We start from the raw sequence: 22,666 nt of genomic DNA on the forward strand, positions 1-22,666 counted from the left end.
ATATTTCGAAACAACGTTAAACGTGATACATTCTGAATTCTCTTTAATCCAGGTTTTTATAGTAAGACATTAAAGGTAGGCCTATTTGGGATACTCAAGCTTATTGCCTTGATCGCTGCCTTCCGAACAGTTGCGGCTTGGTGAACGGATTCGGGGAACGTGAGGCGGTAGGTACTTTTGGTCAAGGTTTCCTCGCCATCGAGTTTGACTTTTCGACTTTTTTAACGTCATTCTTGGTGTGTCGTGACGCGGTGACGGCCGACGCCAAAATGCTGATCCCTATAAATTGTGCGTTTTTTCGGGGAGAGAGGGTATAACCATGGATAGATATCTCATAGTAAAAACGATTACTGATTGGCTTGGTTTGCGAAATAGGTATTTTGAAACGTGTAGCCTATCACGGAACAATTTGAAGCACAGACCGTGTAATGCGTAATGTGACAATGGCAACAAAGAAGGTTTGAAATAAACTATATGGAAATAGTGACTTATTGTGAGCAGCACCGTAACTGCCGAACCCCAAACCCCCCAATTGGGGGGGGGGGCGAGCTCGATGGGGGGCCCAGAATTATTTCCTGAATTAGCATAATCATAGAGTATTTTTTGAAAATTTATGCAATTTTTTCAAAATTTTTTCGCGCTGCGCGCAAATTCACGTAGCCGTTTATCTTTCTTATTGGGTATTGGGCCATTACCGCGCCACGACCCACCAAGACATACAATCAAGTTTAAGGCCATATAACATGCGACTCCAAGAAGTGTGCCAGAACGATTGAAGATTGAAGATTGAAGAAATACCAATTTGAAATCGTGTGCTTCTCTTAGTTTAGAAGCCTACGTTTGGGCGGTTCTATATTTTTTGATATAGCAGACTGGAAGTCACGAAATAACATCATGTAACGAAGTCATATCAACGATTCCGCCCGCCCGAAGATGTTTAATCATTATTTACGGGCCCTCCCGTTTTCAAGACACTTCACCCAGCTCTACCGGTAAATCTAATTACGTGAGTAGAGAGGACAATAAATTGATGGCATATTATATATGCAGTCGCCGATCTGATTTACCGATTTTAATTATCATAAATTATCGAAAATTTTCGCGCTTCGCGCTGGCTCTCAGTACAGTACGGGTAATTTCGTGACAAACGCGAACAACGTGATGGGGGGGGCGTTTTATCACCCTATGGGAGCCCAAGACCCACGTTTTTGGGGGCCTGACGAGGTGCTGTTTCGTTCCTGCCAACGGGTAGACGCCCGAAGATGTTTAATTATTATTGAGTGGTCCTACCTTTTCAAACACACCTCACTCAGCTCTACCAGCAAATCTGATTACGTGAGTAGAGAGGACAATATATTGATAGCATATTATATATGCGGTCGCCGATCTGATTAAGCGATTTTATCATAAATTATCGAAAATTTTCGCGCTTCGCCCTGGCTCACAATACAGTGCGGGTAATTTCGTGACAAACGCGAACAATAACGTGATGGGGGGGGGTCGTTTTATCACCCTATGGGATCCCAAGACCCACGTTTTTGGGGGCCTGACGAGATGCTGTTTTGTTCCTGCCAACGGGTATACGCCCGAAGATGTTTAATTATTATTGAGTGGTCCTACCTTTTCAAACACACCTCACTCAGCTCTACCGGCAAATCTGATTACGTAAGCAGAGAGAAGATAAAAATTGATAACAATGTATGCAATTCCCGATCATACTGACCGATGAAATCATGAATACTAGAAATTTTGCGCGCTTCGCGCGCTTAGGCGACAAAAGCTGTTTCACTAAAGAAAATCCCAAATGAATATGATGTATCGCCGGAGGGGGGTCTGGGGGGCTCGTTCGGTCTATAACACTATGGGAGGCCCAAGACCAAAGTTTTGGGGGGGGCTGACGAAGTGCTGTTACGGCCCTGATTGTGAGTCTAATTGGTTCGACATACTTTGCTACATTGACTTAATTTTGAATCAGGATTACGCATGCGAACTTGCGAGGGACGTCGGCATTTTAATGTTTGTTTGTTTTGGGGGGTATTCATGGTGTTTGTCGACTACTATGGTCATTTACACCAGGCCGATATTCTTCTTATTTTCCGTAACTGCCGACTTATAGCACGGCCCACCTCTAGGCTTTTTGTAAGACACCGCTGACGCGGATGAGGTGGCGAGGAGGAGCCTAGGTAAACCTCCAACACTTAGGTGTCGGAATTCGGAAGTCGACCTCGGTCGGACTCGAACCCGCACCCATTGGTGTTGCAGCCGTGGATTATACCACTGCGCTATCTCGCCACACTGAACAGGCTTCAAAGTAAACTAATTTGCGTTCCGGCTCAGTTTATACAGCTTATGGTTTTGTTCCACGCAGCAATATTCGAAAGTAGGTTATATTTTTGAATTTCAAGAAACTGACACGAGGACCGCATAGAATATAGCTCCGCATTTGGCCCGCGGGCCGCACTTGGCCCAGGTCTGCTAGCAGCTCATCTTGAATTTATTATGGAATAGTGGTTATCTATATCACAGGAGAAAACATTTCGAAGTCATCGTGATTGACCTTACCTTTTCCGACTCGACTCTAAAAATATACACCAGTGGTTCCCAACGTGGGCGGTATCGCCCCCCAGGGGGCGATTAGGCGGCCTAGGGGGGCGAAAATGACGAAAGGGGCGATAGGGGGGCGAAAATGGACAAAGGGGGCGACAGGGGGCGAAAATAGCGAAGGGGGCGATGACGCGTTAAAACGGCTATATTGGAGTCAAGTAGGAAAAATGACCTTTTTTTTCTAGTCGACCCACGGAAATTTCGAAAATTCGACAATGAACTGTAAAGTTGACCTTTTTTTTAGTCAACCCGCCGATGGTTACAGTTTGTATACCGATTTTTCGGTTCACAAAATCTGGGGGGCGATGATCGGCGTCGAGCTTGAAAAGGGGGCGATGAGTCGAAAAAGGTTGGGAACCACTGATTTACACAATTCATATTAAAATGAACCCGAACATTTTCCGCTGACACTTGTCAGGGGTAGCCTAATCGTCAGCAACTAGTAGAGAATTGGAAATTTCTTCTCGAACGGTCATTCTGTTGATGGGAGTCCCGGAGTTTTACCAGTAATGAGGCGAAGCTGCCCTGTGCAGACATGGGGTAATCGCGATTAGTATTCGTAATCGATTACGACGATTACAGCACTTTGAAGTAATCGTAATCGCAATCGATTACATTCCGAAAAATACCGAAGTAATCGTAATCGACTACTCCCCATATCTAATCGATTTCTTTGTCAAAGAACGATTACTTTTCATTTGAAAAAGGACTATTGTAAGATCCGTTCCAGCAGGGTGCCAGTAATCTTCCCGTGCAACCCTCTCCTAACCTCATTTCCCACGACCTTAATCTCGTATCGATAAAGTATAGTCTGCGAAGCACGTGCTTTGAGAGATCGCTACTTCGCCAGTGTATTATAGCGCCGTAGCGGGCGTGCTCGCTTAAGTCACAGAGTCGTATACAGGCAATTAGATACATCTAACTTTGTTCTTTCTATATTCGGTAATATATTGCAGTATGTTTTGAACCTGGTAAATCTACAAGTTTCTGACCACTAATTACTACTATTTGGCTGTTCTGTGCTAGTAAAGAAAGCTCCTTGGATCTGCGTGTGTGATCAGGATTGCAAGAGTATACTCAGAGCGGTCATTAGTCAGTGACTAGTGCGTACAACAGGAACTGTAAGCTGTAGCGTCGACTCCAATCAAGCACTATACCAGCGTGTCTTGCAACAAGCCGTTGCAGCGACCGCTACAACTATAACATGAACTGAACATACGTGAACAAGGAAGAGGTATTATACCATGTTAGTGATGGCACAAACGTCTGATTTTCAAACACCACTGCTAATTATTACGTCAGAAGTATTAGCTATGCTCAGCAATGTGTAAGTAGTATATCTTCACATAGTAAATATATATTCAATGCACACTGTTGTTGTGACTGTAAGAGCACCCACCGTGCTGAATATCAGGTTATCAATACACTCCAGACGCCACCACCTCACAGCAGGATAATAATCACCACTCTGCCTAGTTTAAAATAGTAACTTATGCATTAATGTTTGGCTATGCTAAGGTAAACGCAGTTTGACTGTTACTTCTTGGCGAACACAAGGCTTAGGCCCACCCTTTGAGAACCCCTGGCTTAGGGCGAAGATTTGAAATTTTGAAACAAAACATTACGGTTTCTAAAGAGCTTCTTGGAGGTACAGAAGTTCAATATAGAATTGCATAGTATATTCATATTGAAATGAAACCGAATGTTTTCGGCTGACACTCGATCGTCAGGGTTAATCATCAGAAACTATAACGGAAAAGAACATCGTATATCACCAATCGTATTACGGTATCTACAACGAAACATTAAAAATAAACAGCCGCTGATATATATTATAACCTAGCCGTTCTTTGCCGTTTCTCCTAACGGCAGCTTACAGCATCTGTATTAAGTTTAAGGCAGAATTTTATGTGATCTTTATCTGCTCTGTTTACTTGAAACGGGCGCCAATCGCTACTTCGCAATTTGGACCTTCCGCTTATATACCACGTTAGCGTGGGTTGTAGTTGTATCTAGAATCAGAACCAAAACAGCAATTCGTCCACCACTCTAAATGTTGGTTTTGGGCCCCATGGGTAGTCAGTTAGTCAATTGCTTTATTTTACTATTCATTTTTAATCCTCTCTCTGCTCCCGATGTTCAGATTTACCTGTAGAGCTGGGGACACGTAATTCATAATTATAATATCGTGTATGTTATCATAATTACTCTTTTGCATGTTGCTGATTCGTGACCTACGGTCTAATCAAGAGGTGTTGTAGTCGCCCAAACGTAGCAGACTAAAACTTTCGTGAGACGCACATACAAATTGTCATGTCTCATGTCTTCGGTGGGTGCCCCGGGTGGCATTTGCATTGGGTGCTTACATTGGAAGAACAGGACTATTAGTCAAGCCCACCAAGTCCGGCTATTGACAATGGACAGTGGACACATACCCTAAGTTTCGGCAACGGTCTTTCTTTAGTAGCGCACTTCGTGCAGTCGAATGTTGGCCGAAACTACATAAGTCATTAGGTGTGTCGTGGCGAGGTAATGACCGGCACCGAAATGCGTATTCATATAAATTGTGCATGCTTTTTTCCTGAGATGGCGAGGTACGCATTTCAAAATCAGGCTATCTAGAGACATTTAAATCGCGAAACTTCAAGAAAATTTTCAAGTTAATTAAATCTCCAGAAATTTTATATTGGTCCACGAAATACTTTTGAGTACCCTTCGAGCTCGCTCGCCACCCTATCGGGGAGTTTGGGGTGAGGCAGTTACGAACCTGGCAAGAATGCAAATCGTCGGCCGCGTTAAATCGTCCCCTATAAAGTAGGGCAATGTGGACATTATGACGTAACACGCGAACGACGCATCATTTATAAAGAAAGTTGTTATCTCGTTAGGCCTTTTCATCGCAATCTTTATATTGTCTTCCAATATATATCATCTAAGAAGCAAAATAAATGTAATCGTGAGTAATCGTGATTACTTTTCCAATGTAATCGTAGGCTAATCGTAATCGACTACTTCCTGATTTTGCTGTAATCGTAATCGTAATCGTAATCGCGTGATTCAGAAGTAATCGTAATCGCAATCGATTACATTCATGAAGTAATCACCCCATGTCTGGCCCTGTGATTTGAATTCTCCCTTGGTTGACTAAAAAATGGTCAACATTCTGGCTCAACTTCCGAAATACCCGTCGGAACATTACATTGAGTATTGATTTCTTATAGATCTCGGTTGAATTTGAGCGTACATTTAATCAAAATTTTTAAAAAAAGAAGACTAATTCTCGAAAAGGGGACATTTGGGTGGACATTTTGTGAGTATCAATCAAAGACGACGCTTTCAAATATGTCAAAGAGGACAAATCCTCTTAAAACAGGACGTATGGTAAACCTAAGCAATTGTGTCAGTAGGCTATTGGCATTTTATTAATTAAAATGAGTTTGCACAGTGGATTATTTGAATGACATTGGCTATAGTTTCTGAGGCTATTCGTCCGGCACGTGCGTAGCTGTTCATGAGCATGAGCATGCGACACAATGAAAATCAACAGATCAGCATGCGTCACTTTAGCGTGTGGCTCTACAACCCCAAAACCTGCCCTAACCTCGGGTTACCATATCTTGGAAATCTGAATTCAAAATTTTCAGTCTTGCCGGAGGAAAATCCTGAAATAATAATAAATTTTTTGCACTTCGTGGTCGGTTGACTAAAATAACGTAAACTTTCTGGCTCAGCTCCCAAAGTACATTTTTCTCCACATTACCAGTTGGTTGACTAAAACAAGGTCAAATTTCCGGCTTATCTCCCGAAATAGCAGCCGGAGCGTTACTTCAGTGTTGCTTTACTGGATTTATCAACCATTTTGTGAATTTTCGTGGACTTTGCTGGCGAAATAGATCAAGCGTGAAATTAATCCGCTATTATGACGTCATTCGAGGCAAAATTAATTTGCACTCATCGCTTGCAAAATTCCTTTGTCGGCGTTGTCGCGACTCGCGCTCATACAATGTTCATTTTCCAGTAAAGTTTTAAGAGGACGCATGCAAAACCGTTAGTTTCTAAATAACCATTGCTGAAGTAATTTTGCGTAAATGACGAGACATGACGCAGGCCGCTACCTGAGATCGAAAGCAAACTTTTCCTGACAATGTTATTACGGTATACCGGCACGTAAACAGTATCGCTTTTCAACTCGGTATTGCGGCGTCTCTAATTTGACTGTGAATAACCATTTCGTTTAAATATAAGACCAGTTCTTCTGCCGTCTTTAAATAAGGGATCAGGAATGTCCAAAAAAACACTGACCTCTTCCAGTGGACGACTACAGGAAGTATACTCTGCTTCTACTGCAACAGTGGCAGTCAGCGATGCTTCCATCTTTACTTCCGATGCATCGAATAGTCTGATGCCTTCGGAATCATGTTCGGATGGCGTCAGTATCAGTCAAGTTACATTGCCATCAACTCAATATCAAAAGAAGAGAAATGGATTGATGAGTAAATTTCTTGGGATTTTCAAAAGAAAAAGAAAAGACAGGAATTATCAACCGCAAACACAGCATGAAAGTTGGAAAAATCTTCATCCAGATAGAGTCCGTAAATCAAATGCTTTTTCATACGAAGAAAACCAGTCTGGGCGACAATCTGAGCAATTCTATGACGATCAAGTTGAGTCAGACTCCTCCCTTCCAGAGTTAGTTGAAGATGATGAAAGATTCAACCAACATTCGTACAAGGCAAGTATCGGTATAGTTTTTTGGGCAGTTCTTAGAAAGGAAGCTAGGGTGTATTTTTGTCTGCACCATTGATGATACCCTCTTGATGGGTACACGACTAGATACGTTTGGTTATCGAATCAGCAAAGCCTAAGCGTCTGATGGGGAAGTCGTGGATACCAGTCCTACTGGTAAATAATTCGTATGACGCAGTCAGCGTTGACCTACGGTATAATCGAGAATCTTACACTTTACCCTTGCTCTCTATACTGTCTGTAAAGTTTAAGATCTCCCATATTGACAGTTCCTATACAAAGATCTCAAATACCGGTAATATGATAAAGAGTCACCATGTAGGGTCAGACATACTCAAGTAGACGTAGAAATAACATATATTTCTCAGCATAAGTAGTGATTTCCTGGTCGTCTTAGCATAAAATTAGGCCAAGTATTCTAGGCCTATTTTACTAGAAAACTGAAATAGAAGTGGAAGTAGGTGTACATTCAACAGTGCTCTTCAGCCTTTTTTGGAATGGTGCTCCCTGTAAAGTTGCAACTCTGACTCTAGCACCCTTTTCAGCGTTAAAGCCGTTACTTTCAGTGCCATGGTTCTCATGCATTGCTGTGAAGCCATTCTTACTGGTGGACCCCCTGCAGGTTTCCATGAATCCTGGTGGTGTGCACCGCTCTAAAATCATACTTGAGTACTTTGAAAAGTAGAAGTAGGCTACTTAGTTACTGACCAGCTCTGTGTCGGCTTGGGATTTTCATGCACCATTCAATGATTATTCTTTTTACTCAAATATTGTTATGATTCTTTTCAGGAATCGAGTGTTATTGATGATGATCCGGTGGACAGCTCACACACAATCATCCCTTCGAATATGTAAGTTATTTCACTGAATGTTGATGTTGTTTCCATCTATTATGTAACAATCTTCTGACTAACATCACTGCTCTGTATTATTCATCAACATATTACACATTTTGAAAATATATTGCCGCACTGAATAGGCCAGGGATCTCACACATATGTCGTACAAGTCAGATCGGCCTGCCAGGCAATTTCATCCAGGCCGCGATTCAGTGCCAAGGGATTGAAAAATATATCATTAATTAAGTGACAGCAAATGTCACACATGTTCATACCTCACATTATGTATGTTTCGTCTGTGACTCAACAGTCAACAGTTCAGTTCAGTGAACACCAACTTCAGAGAAGGGAAAGACCTGCACACTGATTGCTGAGTTTTCAGGGACAAAATGGAACGAAAGTTATTATTCGCAGAGGCTAAATTGTTGTATGCAAGTTACAGTGCCCTAATAATGTTGCATGCAGCATATATTAACTACTGACTAATAGTCAATAGGTCCCAACATTCCAAAGCCATTTGGTCTATTACTATCCATCATTCAGTGTGCATGCCTCTTATTTACTTCGCCTAGGCTAAGGTAGGTGTCTGATCTTAAAGGCTACTCCAAGTTGTTTCGACACCTTCCTATCTTTTCATTGTATCGCAGTCTTGTTTTGTTTTGAAACGATAAAAATGTTAATGAACCTGATTGATTGATGTGCGTTTTAAAGTTGAGTTAATTCAATTTATTATTAACAATTTCATCATTCCAATACCGTACTCTACGAGACTGCGATACAATGAAAAGATAGGCAGGTGTCGAAACGACATGGAGTAGTCTATAAAATAAGACACCCACCTAGCGTAGGCGATATAAAAAGGAGGCATTCGCACGAAATGAAAAGTAAAAGAAGATAGTATAAAAGGACAGGCGACAAAAAGAGGTGGCATGTGTCGGAAGGCGAGATCGATATGCCAGGTGGTGGTCCGGTAAACCTGAGGTCTAACTAGTAAAAATACTTTCTACATATCTCCTTGTTTTTTCAGCGGAGTGAGTTACCGTATTCAGTTGGTGATTCCAAAACTCTTTCCGTGATCCAAAATGGTATTCGTGGAAACCCGTATGGTGTAAATGCTGTGCGTGTGTGTCAGTCACCGCTTGAGAGATCTTCTATTCCTATACCGTATCGCCTTGTAGTTGTAAACTGTAGCCTATTATTATTACATGCCCATGGTTTGCAATCCTTTTCAATACATATTCATTTTCAGAGAATCTGAAAACACATCATTTGTACAACCAAGGGAATTGGGCGCAAAGGAGTCCAAACCAGCTGGCTCAAACTTTCAGACTCACATGCTAAACGTGCAAGTTACTTACAACGGTTATGGTCTCAGTCCGGCACAGAAAAAATGGCTTGGCCAACAAGTGACGGGTCTAGTGAATATTCTACTCGACAAGCAGAGTGTGCCAAAGGTTTGGGATAGTTTTTATATGCAACTGTTACAATGTAAGAACAAACAGGCAGGACTATTGAATATACAACATATATATTTGATCACAAAACACGAACACACGATCTGAGAAGAATGTATATATACAATGCATTTACCGTGGCTGGGCCCCATCTCTTCCCGTTTTGAAAATCAATTGATTTCTGCTGTAAATCGCTGTTATGATAACGTAAAAACTAATTTTGTGTTTACAACCAAACAATTGTTTCCTGCAACGCGCAAAGATGTTCTTCCTGCTTGTCAACAAAGCAATATAGTCTATGATTTCAAGTGCCACTGTGATTGTCGGTACGTGGGAAGAACAACTCAGCGCTTGCAGGAACGCCACAAACGACATGTTCGGAGCGTTATTAGAGCACGCACATTGGACTCTCGCGAAGATGCAGCCGTAACTGTTCGGGTTTTAATATATTTCTGCCATGAATATATTATTAGAATGTACATCTTCAGTTCTGTACCACAAACCAGCTATTTATATACACTGCATAGCATATTACAAACTATTTGAACTACTTCCCTCTACAACAGTGGTTCTTAACCTTTTTTCCTCCAGCGCCCCCTTTCAAAGATTATCGTGCTCACGCGCCCCCCAACCTCATATTGTAAGGAATGTAATAAAGACAATGAGTAAGAGGGAGGGCCGTAACAGCACTTCGTCAACCCCCCTAAAAACAATTGCCTTGCGCACCCATATCGTGATAAACCAAACTTCTGAGGGCTTCGCCCCCAAGAACCCCGTAACGTGATTTCGTTGGTCAGCAAAGTTTGTGTGGCCTGGTCGCCCTAGGTGCCAAAATTTTCTATAATGCATGAATGAATAGGTGGTAATTACATATATATGTCGCTATAAACTTTTTATCCTCTCAGCCCACGTCATCAGATTTACCAGTAGCGCTGAGTGAGCTGTTGTATTGGAAGATAAAGGGTTCGTAATTGCTAATTAAACATATTCGGGCGTGCACATAGGTACAATTAATTCGTTACCAGCCGTAACAGCACTTCGTCAGCCCCCCCAAAAAAGCGTTGGTCGTGGGGCCCCCATAGGGTGATAAACCAAACTTCCGGTGGCTTCGCCGCAAGACCCCCCTTCGGCTATCCGCTATTTGGTGATACTGGTCATCTACATTGGGTGTCCATTTACTGAGCCAGCTATTCTGGCCTAGATCCGCGAAGCGCGAAAAATTTCACTAATTATTGATTGAATTGGTCAATATGATCGTGAATTGCATATTATATTGATATCAATTTTTATCCTCTCTGCTCACGTAAACAGATTTACCGGTAGAGCTGAGTGATGTGTGATTGAAAAGGTAGGACCCCTCAATAATAATTATGCATCTTCGGGCGTATACCCGTTGGCAGGAATGAAACGACACTTCGTCAGGCCCCCCGAAAAAACTGGGGTCTTGGGCTCCCATAGGGTGATAAGCCGACCGCCCCCCATCACGTTGTTCGCTTTTGCCACGAAATCAGCTGTACTGTTTAGCGAGCCAGTATGAAGTGCGAAAATGTTCGATAATTCATGATAAAATCGGTCAATAAGATCGGGAATTGCACGGTCTCTGCGCACAGAAAATCTACGTTGCGCACAACAAATCCGAAGTTATGACCTTTTTTTAGTCGTTACGCTCTGTTGTCCAAGGGTCTGCTAAGTGAGTGCAGACTCGTCAAAACGTAGAGGGAACATTTGTGAGGTGTCTTGGAAACTGTAGGGCGCATAACTAATTCGTGCGGGCGGACCCGTTGGTATGACTTCGTTGCATGATGTTATTTCGTGACCTCCTGTCTGCTATATCAAAAAATATAGAATCGCCCAACAGAGATATCGCCCAACAGGAATATCCCTGTCGCCCAATCGTACTAAACTGAAAGACGCACACGATTTCAAATTGGTATTTCTTCACTGGCATATAATTTTTCCCCGCCAGATGGAATTCGTTTTCTGGGGTTCAGATTGCCAAGACAGGAACATTCGGTGCCAGTCATTTAGGCGCCTATGTACAATTAAATCTATATGTCTTTTGTAGGCCATATATAACGAAGTTTTCGGTGTTAATTCGCTCTGAATACTCATTAAGGATATGTCCTACTACCACATCATCTACTGCGAAGCCATTTTTCTCCAGCGCCCCCCATATTGCCCCCTGAGCGTTTCCGCCCCCTTCAAAATCGCCAGCGCCCCTTGGGGGCCGCTGGAGGCAAGGTTAAGAACCACTGCTCTACAACAAGCATATCGGACTCAATTTACTCCATGCAAACATAAGACCAATGACATCAGGAAAAGTTATGCATTCAGTCTTATTTTGCTTGCGGTATTGTTTCGGTTTGCATTGCGGTCAAGATTCGAAAGTATAAGCGTTAGTGATCACACCTCCAACATATTGAAGTTGAAATGATGATGCTAGTTTTTTGACAAATAGCTATTCGGTGAATAAGTTCAACGTGACGGAAAATTCTGACTGAGACAAAATGTAATGGAGTAGTGAAGTTATAGTTCTTGTAACAAAAATTTTTCAAAACGATGCCTAATGTACTAATGCCGCCGATAAAATTGTTTTACTGTACTTGGATGAAATCGTTTGTTGACCGTATTATACAATGAAACATTTCAGAACATGTCCTTTGCTGATGACCGCGATCCACCAACATTCGTTCCTGAATATCGCTCTGAGAAAATGAGTAAGGTTGGTCGATAGCATTGTACAATGTTACTATCGTATTAATCGGAATTGAGTGAATTTAAAAATTTACTCCATACTGTGTAGAGACAAGTGCACCTGTTTGACGCGGGTGTGATCAGACTTGTTGACCTCCAAGGTCGTATCGATCATTCCTATCTGATACCAAATACCGTGCCGTGCATGTATAATTTCTGTAGCATCTTTATTGCTGTCTGTTTGTTATGTATTTCGGATGGAAGAAAATGAAGACTCTAGCTCTCTCTGCTGCGATTTCATCATATAGTGTGATGGTCAATGTTAAATATTTATAACCTGTGGTCAGTAAGTGCTGTTAGTTAGTAGGTGGAGTAAAGGTATAATCGTGTTATGTTCTGCGAGAAAGAGAATTTACCTTTTATATACTTCATTTTGAAATGTATCCTCTTGTCAGCGGTATTTATATATATATATATATAGCCTAACACAGTGCTCTTCAACCTTTTTCGTTGTGGTACACCCTTCTAACATTTTCTCAAAACTCGTACACCCCTGACCGTATAATACACCGATAACGCCGAAAGCCGCATTTTGATTACATATACAATACGTCCGGATTCCAACGGGGATTCGCCATGGCGCATGGACGACAAATGCTCATATGAAATTTGATACTGGGAACTTAACACCACGGAGAGCCCTTGTGGTGTTCTGTGCCTTCCCTTATTTTTTGAGATATGTATGTAATGCGCAAATTTTCTTACTGTAGAAGCAAAACATCCCAGCAGGCTTACAATATATAATTTATGTACCAAAATCGCGAGTATAAATGTCAAGAAAAGACACTAGGAATATTTGTGTAGTCGCGCAGAGCGCGAAAATTTTGCCTCTTGAATGAATTTCATCGAAAATGTTGGTAGTTTCACATATTATTGTCAAAAATTTATTAATTCTCAGCTCACGTGATCAGATTAACCCGTAGAGCTGATGGAGGGTGTTTTCGAAAATATTGGGTACAATATTAATGATGATGCATCTTGCGGTTCCTATTAATCACTCAGTTGCATGTTGTTATTTCTTGGCCTCCCACCAGGATTGTTTGTATTGTTATTAATAATATTTTATTACACATCAATGACAGTGGTGATAATCGCCTGTTTAGAATTTGTGCGCAACGACAGTGCATTTCCTAAAGTTTAGTATTTTTGCTTTGGGTAATGAGGACGACTTTTGCTTGCACGCGCACTCCCATTCTTCATTCTCTCTCGCTAACGTGCGTCCACTTTCAGGACTTTGCTGCTGACTTTGAAGCTCGGTTAACTCTTCTTCTGGGCTTTTCAAGACGCTACGTTAACAGGGGGTCGGCGACGAGGAGCCTAGATAAACCTCCGACACATAGAAACATGGCAGAGCCGAGACTAGAACCAGTAACAATTGGTTACATAATGACGGCCGCCAACACACGCTAATTTAAATATGTGTAGAAGATCGCAAAATTATGGTTATACGGCTGAATGAGGCCGTACGTCCGCAGGTTGAGCACCCCTGACGTAGCCGAAATAAGGATGGACATTTGAGCAAGGCTGCAACGTATAGTAAATGATAATACGAATAAGGGCTCGAGGTTACTGGACCACCATCTAACGCAGTGGTTCGCAAACTCGACCCCGTGGCTGCGTAAGTAGGCTATGTATTCTGCACTATTCATAAGCTGGCCGCAGGAAGCACAAATTCAAAATGTCCGAGATTTAGCGGTGGTTTCCTCGAGAATCATCAGAATGATAACCCAAGCTGAACACATGCTAACTCCACCCTGCTCTACTCGAAAAGGAAGTAATAAGTCCATTACCAAAGGTTGAATGATTAGAAACATTTGCTTATGACATACATTGTACGATATTTCACATCCAGTCATTCTGTTTTGAAGCATAAACTGGCGTATTTTTGTGATAGCTATAGTCATCGTATCATCGGTTCATCATAATGTGGATCTGGTACACCCCTGTACACCCCATCCGAGTGGTACACCCTTTGAAAATTCTGGTACACCCTAGGGTGTACGACAACCCCGGTTGAAGAGCACTGGCCTAACAAACAAGTTAACTGCTACATAGTGAAACATGCAAAATTTTCAGGTTAAATTTTGTTTTTATGTTTACATTCATTATATATTCAGGCCTCTAAGTTCAAGCATTCCCACCGCCCCGTTCATTCTTCTAATGATGCGCTTGCTTCTTTCAACGAGACCAAAGGCATGTCATTACCTCGCCCTGCATCTCGGGTATGGTGTCAGGAAATCGTTTTTATTTCACTTCTCTTCTGGGAAAAGTAAATGTCTTTCTAGTATATTTATTAGATGTTCTTTAAGGTTCAAAATGGTCACTGTTGTTTTTGACAACTGTTTTGAGAACCTGACTTCATGGATGGTTATCATCTTTCGATTGAACAGCATATAATGCAGCCAATGCAAACCGTGTGTGAACCTTGTGCTTATTATAGTATTCTACATATAACTACGTATTCAAAACGAATCAATCAGTGATGTGTGATATGAAGGCATGTATGCGATGTGATCATCATTCGGTTGCCATGATAGGCTTCAGTAATAGGATAACAGTCTGGTGTATTGTCTGGTAGTTGAATCGGTTTTGCTTCTAAAAATGACACAAAACTGTGTAAAAAGCTCTCGTTGTGCGATCAATAAATTTCATTTCGTCAATTTTATTTGATGAATTGTTCTAAGAGGAAAGTATTCATTGAAAAAAATGACAGTGATAGTGATCAAAATCTGCTTAAGTAAACAACCATAGTAGAAGTACTTTGTTACAGAGCTACTCTCCCAGCAACATTTTCCGATACGTATTCTATCTGAATATATTGTATTGTTTCAGGTCCAGTCCAATGTTAAAGTCGAAATAAAAGATGAAGCAAGAGAATCAAATCCCCGACCCGGCAACATTCACGAACCACTTTCCACTTCCGTAATCATTGACGATACCCAGAAAACAGATTCCTCTAAAGTTGATTCCAATCAGAGTACGTTTGTAGAGTGCAACAACGTTACAGAAGGTGAGTGGATGAACACTGTTGCATAGGCAGAAAAATGAAGCCAAACGCACACTGACTTCTTTACATGCAAGTTTCACTTCTGTAGATGGTCATGACTACTCGTAGCTCAAGATATCTTCCAGCAAATGATTTGTAACCGATACCAGTGTTATAAGAGTCATCAACTTTGACTTAATGTTGGTTTTATGTGCCTTTATATTGCAATGCAACCCTATCCTAGCCTAGCCTCTGATCCCTATTCGTTGGAGCCAGTCAATCTGGTTACTTTAGCTGGAATTCTGTTCACCTCTAGTAAATAGCAAGTCATCGTCATTGCATTAGTATTTCGTATGATATCCACCAAATACAAATGAAAAGCTGGATAAGAATCCCCTTAAGGCTGATGGAATGGATCAGTGGTACCCAACGTGGGCGAAATTGTCCTCAGCGGGAAATTTCGTGAAAGAAGGGGGCAAAAATGTTAGAATGTCCAGTGAGATGTATTTAATTAACACCGCCAAAAAACGCACGTGAACGCGGTTTATTCTGCATATGACGTGATAGTTGACTAAACATGGTCACCTCAACGGAAAGTAGAAATCTGGTTTTCCTAGCACCAATTCGGAAAAATGACCATTTTTTTCGTCAATTAATCAGCGATCAGATTTATGTGGATAAATTTCTCGTTTACACGTCCTTTTTTACGGATCCGTAAATAGGAAGAGCGAAAATCTGTGCCGAGCTTGATAAGGGGGCAATAAGTCGAAAAAGGCTGGGGACCATTGGAAATTCATTGATTTATCTTCATTTTTTAGATTTTTCAAAGAAGCTTATCTTGTCAGAGGTCAGTGGCGATTACTTATTATTATGTATAGAATAACTCATTCGTATTCGGTGAGGATAGACCTACACTGCAGTGTAAATGTAGGCAAAGCAACCTCAATTCATGACATATATGAAATCATTGCACGGTGTTTGAGTCACTTTTTTGTGGTTTTGTGTTTTAAAAAATGTGTCGCTCTATTGCAGGCGCCACAGCACAGCCCATGCGTGTCATCCGTATTTGATACGAATGCAAGCCCAGGCCCTTGTCAAGATAAAGGTAAAATGCCTATTTTCATGATTTATATAGTTATTTTGTTTCTATTTCCTCCTGGGAACTTGTGGCTGCGCAACAAGAACAATCAATCAATCATTAGTGGACTTATGAACATAAATTGCTTGAAGCAATTAATGTAAGAATTTTTCTGCGTTAGAAATTATTTATGGTACACTAGGTGTTACTGCAGTAATCTGCAGGGTTTAGTGTAGTGATTATTGTCATCAGTTGATTAGGCGCCCCGTGCATTGTCCTTTATATATGTTGATTGGGCGTCGCCTCTTTAGTTTATTTGGTTTGCTGATGTACGTTGTTGCTTAAGTTGCGTTATGTGTGGTCGTCATAGTCAAAACTTACGTTCTTTATCGTGCAGGCTTGTCTCTACCTAACTGTAACCGCAGGCGACCACTATTTTAAAACCTAATTTCACGACCCAGTTTCATTTGCTGTATTTGGACATTCCTTCGTTACATCAATTATTGCAATACATATCATTTCTACCTTCATTTACGGATCGTCATTTGTCTGGATCCGTCGTGGAATTTGAGTTCAATTCAAAAAGTTGTTTCAATAACTCTCCTTAAGTTAGGAGCAGTTACACTAGGTACACCTATTTTCTCTTGTGCATTTGCTGTGTCTGCACTAAACTTACATATGCGATTCTGTGTAGTAAGTGAAGTGACAGCATAAATCTCTACTCTAGTAAAAGTGGCAACTTCCAAGTAATTAGAAGAATAAACATTTTAGACCTGAAACCAAAGTCTGAAATCATAACCAATTGAGTAAGTAATGCAACTTGGCAAAACTTTAAAATACTAAAAATACTTTGTTACTAATCGCCTCTGTTTCTGCATCAAATTCATTAATATATGTCGCTGTGCGACACAACTTCATTTTAGTGTTAGTTGGTAATATAGTAATTTTTACTGTGTATACTTGTCGACTGTTTCGTATCAACTTCACATTATACCCTCGCACTGTTATCAGGAATGACGCCCAAGCTGGATATTTCAGGCAGCTCCAAATCATTCAATTTCCAAACCTCAAAGGACACTGCCAAAAGCCCTGGTGGGCTCTTCCGATTTCAAGATTGTAACTTGGACGGTGTCAACAGTTTCATGTTCACGCCATCACAGAATTTGACGACACCGCCGAAGAATTTGATGGACTTTTCATTGAATAATAGCAGTTGCGGAAGTGCAAAGGACAGTCCTTGTTACCGTTCTAGAAACTCAAAAAAGACTAGGTCACAGACTTTGATTCGTAGCAAGGAAGGCCATTCTCAGTCAAAAAGTATCGAAACGTCTGGGTTGTCGCAGTATTCGAGTGGCAGCACTGTGCTTAAAAAGGACATGTCAATGATACGGAGTGAACAGACCAATACGGATAAACACACGAGTTTCGATATGAGCCCAGGCAGCGATCTAGCGTTTAGAAAAGATGAGGAAATATCATTCACTAAATCCGATAAGACTCAGACAAGAGTGGCAGAGCATACAGATAAGTTTCAGTCTGAATATCCGCATTTGGGGGTTACTTGTCGTAATAGTCCTTTGACAAGCCCGACGTTGAAAAGAAGAAAAACAGCCTTACCGCGCGTTGTCACGCCCTCTATCCCAGAACATGGTCCAAACAAGTTTGAAGTAACCAGGTTGGAAGCAAATGTTAGTAATGAGAGCCTCGTGGAGATGAGTCCAGATCAGATCATGAAACGAATGGCCGCGCACCGAGGCGGCAGCTCGGAGAGACTAAACGTGGAGAAGACGGCTAGTCCGAAACCTCGTGTTCAATTTTTGAATGATGGAAATGTTCTCGACAGTGACGCAACGAAAAAGCGACCATTCCATTTTGAATCCAGGCTGGCCGAGCTTCAGGGCGTGCGTATGTCTCCGGCTTCTAAGGATGACTCGTCAAAATTGGTTCGTTTCCGCGGATCGCAACAGTTTGACGCAGCCCGAGATTTTGGAAACCACCGTCGACGGTCGATTCCTGTCTCGAATCCGGAAAGCAATGCTATGGTCAGTCAGTCGTTCATTTATTGATATTTTTAACTACCGGTATTCAAAAACACCGGAAGATTACGATATAATGAAACTATAAGAGAATGTCGAATCACTAATTTTACCTGTCTTGACCTAAAACTCCCTGACTGAGACGTAATAGAAGATATCATAAAACAAGAGATGAATGCGGCATGTTGTCGTTAGGCAAAAATCGATATGGTGATTTTGAATTTTCAATTCAGCATGTGTTAGGATTTATTAATTGTTTCTTTCCTTCCAGTCTCCCTTTTTGGTGTCTGGACAACAGCGATGGAGCTTATCTCCTGCGGAAATAAACGCAGTGGGCTGCTACTATCCGGAAGAAATAGCGAATTGGTCGGGAACAGGGCCGTTTATGAGTAACGTGTCGCCGAGAAATTTTCACATCATGCCGATGCTGCCTTATCCAACTGGCTTTTCTGGTATGTTTTTTCGTTTCTCTCGTGTTAGCAATTGGTAGTGCAGCGATATTTTTCAGGGAATGTACGCAGTTCTAATGCTGGAGGGAGTTCGGAGAATCTAGCTCTACCGGCGTCTGACGAGGTAACCAATAATTTCACCATCAGTACTGACGACAACTCGGCGTTGTGTCTTGATTGATAGTATATCTTCATAATGCGATAAATGGGTTGAGAGGCCACGAACATTGGTGGTTTATGCTGTTGGATTTTGTGGTGAGAGATATTCGCGCCCTGTCTGAATATATTTCTCAAACCAATACAAAGCTATGTGTTTCCCTGGTGGTCGACCAACCAACTGATATAATCAGTGATGATGTATCGGCAAGATAAATCGATATGAACCGCAGAATGTTGATCTATTTTCGATCCTGCAACACTTTACCTGATTACTGTTTTTGTGGTATGAGATAATAATAACTGATGATGTCCATGCAAATAGCTAGATGAAGACTGACTAAAATTTGTTTTCGTCTTTCAATTTAGAAATCTGCTATCACCGCTGAATCGAAAATGAAAGACGGTGAGAAACTTATGTTTGATGGTTATTATATTTTAGTTCAAGAAAAATAGCACAATCCACAGGAGATGGGTCATGATGATTGCGATCCTTAAGCCCAGGCTGCACTCCAATGTCATCTTCTATGAGGAATAGGACCAGACATGGGATGGTTACTTCATGAATGTAATCGATTGCGATTACGATTACTTCTTAATCACGCAATTACTATTACAGCAAAATCTGGAAGTAGCCGATTAAATCACGATTACATTTATTTTGCTTCTTGGAATTTATCTTTGAATACACATTGGAAGACAATATAATGATAGCGATGAGAAGGCCTCATGTGACAACAATTATCATTTTTAATCTGACGTCATCTGCGTGTTACGTCACAATATACCCATTGCTCAACAACGATTTATCGCCATTAACGCTTTGCATTCTAGCCAGGGCCGTAACTGCCACACTCTAAACCCGCATATTGGGTGGGGCGAGCTGAAAGGTGGCCCGTCATCAATTATTTCGTAAATCAACCCAATTATAGGGTATATTTTTGAGTGATTTATTTTACTAAAAATGTTCTTCGCGATTTAATGTCGCTATATCTTGATGTAAATATGCATACCCCTCCCCCAAAATATGTCTACTGCCCGTAGCCGCACTGAATGACCGTGAGGAATAGTCCTGTCCTGCCAATCTTAGCCCTACAGTACAAATGCCACCGGGGCCCCCACAGAGGAAATGATGCACACTTGATGAAATGACAATTTCTGTTTGCGTGTCACGAAAGATGTTTTTTTAGTTCAGTCTGGTACGTTTGGGGGACTCCAATATCTTTTAATTTTATATCAGACGGGAGGTCACGAATTTATAACATGCAGCAAAGTAATAATAACAACCAGCACGCCCGAATATGTTAGAATTATTAATTACGTGCCCTAAATTTTTGCAGTCACCACCTCCCTCAGCTCTACCGGTAAATCTAATTACATAGTCGGAGAGAGGATGAAATGAAAATGAATTGCAATATATTCAATTTCCAATGTTATTGACGAAATTCAGTAATGAATCAGAAGTTTGAATGATCACCCTAGGAGGGTCCAAAACCAACGTTTGGGGGAACGGCTGACGTAATGTTGTATCAGCACAGATTCGGGCCACAACCCACGCTAATATGGTGCAGGTGACTGCGGTGACTGATCCAAATTTTGAGTAAAGAATTTTGAAATAGGGGTAACGATTAGTGCTTCCACTTAATACAGATATTGCGAGCTGCTGTTACGAGTAACGAAATTCGTGGTTCTTACAATCGCACTATATTACTTGTCTATTGACTTTATGTGGATAATTCGTTATGCAACGGCGAGCAAAGTTAATACTCTTGACGTAATAGTAAGCAATGGAGTTTGAAAATCCTACGCTTCTGCAAGCAACCTGGTACAATTCAATTCAATTTATTGCTGCAATTTTCATCATTTCAATACACACCTAGACTGCGCTACAATGAAAGATAGGAAGATGTCGAAACGACTTGGATTAATCTTCGAAATCAGACACCCACCTGGCCTAGGCGATGTAAAAAAGGTTGCATATACATTGCACAGTGCACACTGAATGAAAAGTAAAAGAAGATAATATACAAGGATGGTTGACAAAAAAAGGTGGCATGTGTCGGAAGGCGAGATCAATATGTCAGGTCGTGGTCCGGTAAACTAGAGGATTAACTAGTATTATATGTATACTGTATATAGTATATAGTATATACAATAGCGCTCTCTTTCTTGTTCACAAATGCTCAGTTTTCAAGTCATAGTCCTTGTACAACTAAAAGTAATCGTTCTTTCAAATACAAATCGATTAGATATGTGAAATAATCCATTACGAGTCCTACTGCGGATTTTTTTCGAATGTAATCGATTGCGATTACGATTATTTGAAAATGCTGTAATCTTTGTGATCGATTACGATTAGTGATCACGATTAACATATGTCTGAATAGGACGCTATTTATTTTTGTCCTTGGTGATTTTTGCAGCGTATACAGTCTATGCACCGACTTATGATATGACGTAGGCTACACCATGATCTGTGCAGTGTGAACTGCATAAGTGCATATGCATAGGCTACCATGAGGGCATGGTGTGCATATGCCGCTGGACAAGGAAGGTGCAGAAATACCCTTGTAAGGTTTTCACCACCTCTCCATGCTATCTTGATAATGCTCTTCATTCAATGTGCGTGCATGACTCTTCTTGAAATCGCCCCGGCCCAGACAGGTGTCTGATCTCAAAGACTACTCCAAGTCGTTTCGATGCTTTCCTATCTTTTAATTGTATATCAATCTTGTGTATTTGATATGGTGAAATTAGTAATTAATAAAACTGATACTGACGAGTTCGATTTGAATTAGGATTAGAGCCGAATTTATGATTGCATTTGCAGTATTGATAAATGATCATTGATGATCGTATATAACAGAGAGAGATTCTGCGGAAGGCCCAAAACGCAGGAAGTGGCGGCAATGTCTCAGCGAAAAGGACGACACGGAGGTCTGGTGGATGCCGCAGGAATGGGCGAATGATCGCGGAATTGGTAGGAGAGGCGACAAAAGCAACGAGAACAAGGAGAGAGAACTGGAGATTGCCAAGGATGCAAATATTGAAAAAATCAGAATGAACCGATTTGTTCCTTTGTAATTGATGGACATATGTACTGTAAAGCGTTGTGTTTGATGGTCATCCTTGTCGATATTCTTCTTGAATAAATACTTACCGTTATGTGAGTTTTTCGGGTGGCTGGCGTTGAGGAGAATCTCTGATCATGTACCTAAATTGGCAGAAGAATTCTTCAAGCTATCTTCAAATATATCGGACTTTTGAGTGGTGGATTCATGTAATGTCAATTGCATAAGGTCGGCTCTGTCTGATACGCAATGTTATGGAATTCTGCTGTTGTTCTTACGGTGACAAAAAAGACCCGATAAAGCAAGAAATAACTTCTAAAAAAGGAACCGACGAAGAAGACTAACATCGCGGGCACTAGATCGAGGTGGATGTCAGTTCAAGAGACCCCAACTGGTGGTCGTTCGGCATCCCTCTATCTGGTCATTACATCGCATTGTGTGTCTTGTATATCGCATTGTGTGTGTGTGTGTAGGGCAGGGGTCACCAACCCGG

At 41.2% G+C, this 22,666-nt stretch overlaps 1 protein-coding gene across 2 annotated transcripts; it reads left to right on the forward strand.

Annotated features, from left to right (window-relative positions):
* Positions 1-3,151: 3,151 nt before the first annotated feature.
* LOC145434276 (uncharacterized) lies at positions 3,152-22,272 on the forward strand. 2 transcript variants are annotated; one of them, XM_080311638.1, is made up of 13 exons: positions 3,152-7,336; positions 8,140-8,201; positions 9,439-9,643; positions 12,294-12,365; positions 14,515-14,619; positions 15,230-15,407; positions 16,202-16,230; positions 16,416-16,488; positions 17,500-18,503; positions 18,769-18,949; positions 19,006-19,070; positions 19,472-19,508; positions 21,969-22,272. In XM_080311638.1, exons 1-13 carry the CDS (start codon positions 6,887-6,889, stop codon positions 22,184-22,186), a joined length of 2,679 nt encoding a protein of 892 aa, XP_080167764.1. In that variant the 5' UTR covers positions 3,152-6,886; the 3' UTR covers positions 22,187-22,272. The 2 variants fall into 2 exon arrangements, with proteins under 2 accessions (XP_080167764.1, XP_080167763.1); XM_080311637.1 differs by having other exon boundaries at positions 3,153-7,336; positions 17,473-18,503.
* The last annotated feature ends 394 nt before the right edge of the window (positions 22,273-22,666 follow it).

Source organism: Botryllus schlosseri, chromosome 2 (assembly GCF_051294905.1).
Source record: "Botryllus schlosseri isolate E-star chromosome 2, Bs_hap1, whole genome shotgun sequence".
In the NCBI taxonomy this organism is placed as follows: domain Eukaryota; kingdom Metazoa; phylum Chordata; class Ascidiacea; order Stolidobranchia; family Styelidae; genus Botryllus; species Botryllus schlosseri.